The 7,215-nt window shown below is 50.5% G+C and overlaps 1 protein-coding gene across 1 annotated transcript in view; it reads right to left on the bottom strand.

Moving 5' to 3' along the window:
- Positions 1–6,078: 6,078 nt before the first annotated feature.
- ADCK3 (aarF domain containing kinase 3) overlaps positions 6,079–7,215 on the bottom strand; it is a 21,743-nt gene continuing 20,606 nt past the window's right edge. Inside the window, exon 14 of the mRNA XM_014528267.1 lies at positions 6,079–6,688. Coding sequence (XP_014383753.1) covers positions 6,404–6,688 — 285 coding nt within the window. The 3' untranslated portion in view covers positions 6,079–6,403. The remainder of the gene's footprint in view (positions 6,689–7,215) is intronic.

Raw genomic sequence — 7,215 nt, forward strand, 5'->3', positions numbered from 1 at the left:
AGCCATCCCTCCCACATTGGCGGGGAGGGCAGCAGCTCGTCCTCAGCGGGAAGAATAAACCTGCTCTCCGGATGGCACCCGGTGCTGGCGTCCGGTGATGGCGTCTGGTGATGGCGTTTGGTGCTGGCGTTTGGTAATGGCATCCGGTGCTGGCGTCCGGTGATGGCATTTGGTGATGGCGTCCGGTGATGGCGTCCGGTGCTGGCGTCTGGTGGTGGCGTTTGGTGATGGCGTCTGGTGATGGCGTTTGGTAATGGCATCCGGTGCTGGCATCCGGTGATGGCATTTGGTGATGGCGTCCGGTGATGGCATCTGGTGATGGCGTCTGGTGATGGCGTTTGGTAATGGCATCCGGTGCTGGCATCCGGTGATGGCATTTGGTGATGGCGTCCGGTGATGGCATCTGGTGATGGCGTCTGGTGATGGCGTTTGGTAATGGCATCCGGTGCTGGCATCCGGTGATGGCATTTGGTGATGGCGTCCGGTGATGGCATCTGGTGATGGCGTCTGGTGATGGCGTTTGGTAATGGCATCCGGTGCTGGCATCCGGTGATGGCATTTGGTGATGGCGTCCGGTGATGGCATCTGGTGATGGCGTCTGGTGATGGCGTTTGGTAATGGCATCCGGTGCTGGCATCCGGTGATGGCATTTGGTGATGGCGTCCGGTGATGGCATCTGGTGATGGCGTCTGGTGATGGCGTTTGGTGATGGCGTCTGGTGATGGCGTCCGGTGATGGCATTTGGTGATGGTGTCCGGTGATGGCATTTGGTGATGGCATCCGGTGATGGCATTTGGTGATGGCGTCCGGTGATGGCATTTGGTGATGGCGTCCGGTGATGGCTTCTGGTGCTATGTGTCCAGCCGACTTTGCTCTCTGCCCTGGGATCCGCCCTGCGTGTGCTTGGGGTGTGTGCGAGAATATGGTACATACGTGTTCCTCCCATCCAATGTGACTAAAGCCGACCTCGCTTTGCTTACGCGCGAGCCCCGACACTGTGACCGTGTTCTTCCCGGGGCGCAGTGCAGGCCCCAGGACACCCATCCGAGGTCCGGCTCCGGTTTTCCCGGGAGGCCTGTCCCCGCGCTGCAGGCAAGAATCTGAGTTCCTTTCCGGTCACACAGCCGCCTGCCATCCCGGCGGCTCTCAGCCGCCCCGTGGTTAGATTATGTCCTGCTGTTACCGCGGCCCCATTGCCCGTGAGAGACCAGCCGCACATCTGTGGACACGGGTATCTTAGAGCAGAGCCAGAGCAGGGAGAGGCGGACACCCTGACCACGCGGACCGCGGGCCCTGGGCCGCCCTGACAGCGTCCCACACGGGCTCAGCCAGCGGGGCCTCGGGAGCTCACCGCCCACCTGACGGACCAGATCCGCTGGGCACTTCACGCCCACCTCCCGCCCAGCCCCTGAGCGAGAAGCCTCACGCCATCTCCTTGCCTGGGTCAAACCTCTTTCCTTGTCCGACTTTAATGTCTGGAGTCCTCGCTCCAGCTCCCAGCCCAGCATCCGCCCTGGGCCGGGCTTCTCGTCCCCCAGGGACAGCCAGGCACACAGGAGCCCTTATCATTTCTGGGGGGAAATTGGGAAAACAAATCAAGCCTGAAATGCCATGAAGACACAATGACCTGCCCTTTTATTTGGTGGCGTGTAGAGTGATACCACTTGTTTTATACATTTTTAGGGTTTTCCCATTGTAATCGTGTACAGTTTTGCATGGCCCAGGTGTGACCAGTTTCTTGTTTGGAGTGTCATGCTGACACATATGTGTGCCTGGAAGGGGACACGCGATTGCTTTGGCCTTTGGTCACTCATTTCATTTTGTTTGGTTTGATGCTTTCAATCTCTTAGGGAACGTTAAAGAGATGCTCTGGGACCAACAGGGTGTGGATTCTTTTGCACAGAAACATTGAAGGTGGACAGTGACAATGTGAGAGACTCCCCGCCAGTATCTCACGTTGGAGTCACTCAGTATTAACCAGACTTGGATGCGTCGCAGTAAAACGGGCTGTTAGAATGGAAGGTGCTCTTTCCTCCCTGATCATAAAGGCTGAGGACGGAGCAAAGGCGACCGACTGGCCTCACGGGCCCTGCTTCCTACCGCCCCTGCTCGCCCGGCTCCTCCTTACGCTGTGGAAGGACGTGGGGAGGCGCCCAGGACGTGCTTAGTCCCCATAGCTCAGCCGAGAGCCGCGTTCCCTTCTCCTGAAGCTCTCAGCTCACTGCTCTCTGCGGGCCGGAGCCCGAGTGCCTGCATCCTGCGCGGCCAGCGTCTCCCATCTTGGCTGTTACTAACGCTGCGGTGAGCGTGGGTGTGGGTGTCTTTGTGGGTTAGTGTTTGGATTTCTTTGAATAAGTACCCAGGAGTGGACCTGCTGATGGTATGGCAGCTGTTTCTGATTTTTTGAACAATCTTCATACTGTTTCCCTAGTAGCTGCATCAGTTTACAGTCCCAACAGTTGAGGTGGGTTTCTTCCCATCCTCACCAGCACTTGCTGATTTCTTGGTGACGGCCATGCTGACACGTATGCACTGACATCTCATTGTGGTTTAATTTGCATTTTCCTGATTAGTGACATTGAGCACCTTTTCATACATCTGTTGGCCATTTGATGTCCTTTTTGTAGAAGTGTCTATTCAGGTCCTCTGTCCTTTCTAATCGGATTGTTTGGTTAAGTTATACAAGTTCCTTATGTATTTTGAATATTGACCCCTTATCAGTGTATCATTGGCCAATACCCTCTCCCATTCTGTAGGTTATCTGTTCGTTTTAATGGTTTCCTTCACTGTGCAGATCTTTTGAGTTTGAAGTTGCCCCATTTGCTTATTTTTTACTTTGTTTCCCTTGTCTGAGGAGATGTATCCAAGAAGATATTGCTAAGAGTGATGTCAGATTTACTGCCTATTTTCTTCTAGCAGCCTCTGGTTCCAGGCCTTATGTTTAAGTCTTCAGTCCATTTTCCGTGTATTTTTGTACGTGATGTAAGTGGTCCACTTTCCCTTTTATGCATGTATCTGTCCTGCTTTCCCAGCACCACTCATTGAAGACTATCCTTTCCCCCTTGACTACCCTTGCCTCCTTTTTCATAGATCAACTGTGTACACAAGGATTCATTTCTGGGGTCTCCATCCTAGTCCATTGATCTGTGTATGTTTTTATGCCAGTACCACACTGTTTTAATAATACAGACTTTAGTATAGTTTGATATCACTAAGCGTGGCACTCCTACTTTTTGTTCTCAAAATTGTTTTTGGCTATTCAGGGTCTTCTGTGGTTCCATATAAATTTTAGGATTAGTTATTAATGCTGAGAACGCTATTGGGATTGCACTAAATCTGTAGATTGCTTTAGGTAGTAAGGACATTTTAACAATATTAATTCTTCCAATCTGTGAACATGGTATATATCCTTCCATTTATTTGTATCTTCTTCAATTTTTCTTAAGTGTCTTATAGTTTTCAGAGTACAGATCTTTCACCTCTTTGGTTAAATTTCTTCATAGGTTATTTTATGCTTTTTGATGCAATTGTAAATGGGATTCTCTTAAATTCTCTTTCTGATAGTTAATTGCAGCCAATTTCTGAATATTAATTTTGTATCCTGAATTTATCCTTTCTAATAGTTTTTTAGTGAAATCTTTAGAGTTCGTTTTCTTGTATCTGTTCATCAGATATTGGCTTGTAATTCTCTTTTCCTGTAATGTCTCTGGTTTTGGTGTCAGGGTGATGCTGACTTTGTGGAATAAGTTTGGAAGCACTTCTTCCTCTTCCGTTTTTTGAAACAGTTTAAGAAGAGTAAGTATTAATTGTTCTTTGATTGTTTGATAGAACTCACCTGTGAAGCCATCTGGTCCTGGACTTTTATTTATTGGGAGGTGTTTTTTTGATCCTCATCCAAGAATTTTTTTTTAATTTATTTTAGAGAGAGAGAAACATCAATCGGTTGCTTCCCATAAGCGGTTTTGGTCTACAGGACATTCCAGTCAATCAGCTGAGCCACGCAGCCAGGGCTGGAGGTTTTTTATTACACCTTCACCTTCACTACTAGTAATCATTGTTCAGATTTTGTATTTCTTGGTTCAGTCTTGGGAAGCCATAAATTTTCTAGAAATGTATCCATTTGTTCTAGATTGCTGAATTTGTTGCATGTAATTGCACATAAGTATTCTTTAATGATGTTTTGTACTTCTGTGGTGTCAATTGTAATTTCTCTTTCATATTTTTATTTGGGCTTTCTTAAATGAGTTTAGCTAATGGTTTGTCAATTTTACTTAGTTTTATTTTTAAACTGTAATTTTTTTTCTATTTTTAAATTTTATTTCTGCTCTGATCTTAACTATTTCCTTCCTTCTGTTTACTTGAGCTTTGTTCTCTTTTAGGTCCTTTACGTATTGATTTGGCTGCTTATGATTTTCCTTGTTCCTTGAGGTCGGCCTTTATAACTGGAATTCCCTTAGAACTGCTTTTGCTGTGTCCTATACATTCTGAGAAGTTGTGTTTCATTTGTTTCGAGACAGATTTTTATTTCCTCCTGACCCTCATTGGTTGTTTAGGAGCATGTTGTTTAGTTTCCACATCTTTGTTTCTTTTCCCGTTTTCTTCCTGAGTGGGTTTCTAGTTTCATGCCATCTGGTTGCAAAAGATGTTTGATAGACTTCAGTCTTGAATTTATTGAACCTTGTTTGGTGGCCTAGCATGTGTTCTATTCTGGAGACTGTTCCATGTGCACATGAAAGAAAACGGGGATTCTTAAATTGATGGATGAAATGCTGACAAGGGATTGGCGGGTGGTGCTGGTACTAGGGCAGCAGCTGCCATGGAGACCACGCCTTCCCGTCCGAGCCCAGCGTCTGTTGCTTATCCATCTCAACTTGCAAAGGTTTGCCTTTAGCACCTTAGGACCTGTGTGCGAACCTACTTTGGACCAAGTCTCTCCCGGTTATTTCAGCCCCGAGAGAACTTTGCAAGGTGGTCACGGTGTTTAGAGAGCCTCCCCTGAATGTTCCTGCTCCCGAGGAACTCATCCCGCCGGGAAAGCCACACTTCGGGAGTTCATCGCGGCCGATCTCTCACGTGGGTTTCACTGCGGTTCAGGAGCGCAGACCCTGCTGGCTGCCACTTTCCCAGTTGCCAGCATTGCCGAGTTCCAGATTCTTGGGCAGCTGTGGCTTTTCTGTGTGTGGGGTAGGGCCCTGGGGGTGCGCAGGGGAGTTGCTGGGGTGGTGATGCGGAGCTGTCCCTCCCCCCTTCCTTTCTCCTCCCGAACCCCTTTGATGATGAATGTGGGCTAAGCCTTCCAGGCTCAGGCACTTTTCAGAAGCCTCACACTGGGCACATGTGCAGGCCGCAGGAACATCTGGAGGCGGCGGGTGTGCACTGACCTTGGGCTCCTCACTCGTTAGGAGGGAAAGAACTCATGCCACAATGGTAGGATGGTTTGCCTTTTTTTGAAAATACATTTTTATTGATTTCAGAGAGGGAGAGAGAGGAACATCAGTGAGTAGAGAGAATCATTGATCTGCTGCCTCCTGCACGCCCCACACTGGGGATCGAGCCTGCAGCCCGGGCCTGTGCCCTGACCGGGAATGGAGCCATGACCTCGTTCATAGGTCGCCGCTCAACCACTGCGCCACGCCGGTTGGGCTGTTTTGCTTTTATTGAAACAAGTAAATCAGACAATTACAAGAATTTTACAAAAATTAACAGAGCCTGTGAGGACCCCAGGTCTAACCATGTGACATCTGCACGTTCGTATCACTCCACCAGGGCCCTGGGCCCGGAGGGGAAGGAGGGTCCCCTACACATCGTTTACCCGCGCCACGAGACCAGAGCTGTCTCTCTCCCTCTGCTGCTCCTGACCCTACCCATGGGAGGCAGCAATTCTCCAGAAACTTCCAGTTCTCTCAGTACAGCAACCAGACAGAGAGCAGGCCTCTCGGGCAAATAGTACTTGTGGGCACTGCTCCCGTCCGACTCCGGATGCCGATCACAAGCTGGAGAGGAAAAGGGCAGAAAACACACACACACCTTATAACTCATGTTCAACAGCAGCCGAAAGGGGTTCTCTATTTTCTTCCTGGTGGCAGGGATTCTCGCCTTCTGGTTAACACTCACATTAGGTAAAACCCCTGTTACTAAGAGGAAATAAAATTGCCTTTTTATCTTTATCTAGAGGATTTCAGAGGCTCAATAAACAACTGTTAGATTCTGAGAGAGGAGCTGGGGTTTCATTCTCATTCGTGCACACCTCACTCCGCACCCTCTTAGCCATAAAAACCCTGATAAGCGCTGGCAATGGGGCTCCAGCAGCGTCCCGGTCAGAGCCCGCCACCCTCCCCGCGGGCAAAGGAGTTTAAATGGAGCGCCGCCCCCACCAGCTTCCTGCTGGTTCCGTGGCCGAGTGCTACTGCCCGTCCCGCCTCTTGCAGTAGCCGCTGTAGGCCTCCTCGAACATGTCCTTGCAGGGGATCTTGGCCTTCAGCTTGGAGCAGATGAGGAAGGAGCCCCCCATCTTCCTGTGCAGCGAGTAGGTCTCCTCGGGGGGCGGGATGAGCCGGTGCTTCAGCATGATGGGAATCAGGTTGTGGATCTCCTCGGTGGTGCTCTGGGTGCCAAAGTCAAAGGGCTCCTGAGAGGCAAAGGCCTTCCCCAGCGTGAGGATGGCGTCCACGTGGGCATCTTCCATGGCCTGCAGGCAGAGAAGGAAGGGATCAGCCTGCCGCCCGGAAAGCTCGGTTTGAAGCTGAGGGTTTCATTTTTAACAAGATCGATCCTGGAAAGCAGCATTAATGCGTGACCTGGGCTCCGTGTGAGACAGAAGGGATGGCAGGGCCTGCAGCCCAATGCAGGCAGGAGGGCGCCCCACCTAAAGGCACGCAGATTCAACGTGTGTGCAAAACAGACTGAAGAGTCTCTTCAGGCCCTAAGAACAGGCTCGAGTGCTGCCGTGAGCGGGCTGCCGATCCTCCCCGCTCCTAACCCCCAAAGTCCAGGCGCAAACCTCTGAGTTGCTGGAGTGAGAAGGGAAAGCCACCTTCCTGACAGGTCCCTTAAGCACCCCACTCGGCTGCCCCAGGCCCTGCCACTCAGAACCTCGGCGCAGAGGCGGGGCAGGGGCTGGCTTTCAGACACCGAGCGGCCGGGGCTCTGCAGAGAGGGTGGCTGTCACCTCGTGTCACCCATTTATAAACGGAGGCTCTGCTGTGACTGCAAAGG

Source organism: Myotis brandtii, unplaced genomic scaffold (genome assembly GCF_000412655.1).
Source record: "Myotis brandtii unplaced genomic scaffold, ASM41265v1 scaffold627, whole genome shotgun sequence".
NCBI lineage: Eukaryota > Metazoa > Chordata > Mammalia > Chiroptera > Vespertilionidae > Myotis > Myotis brandtii.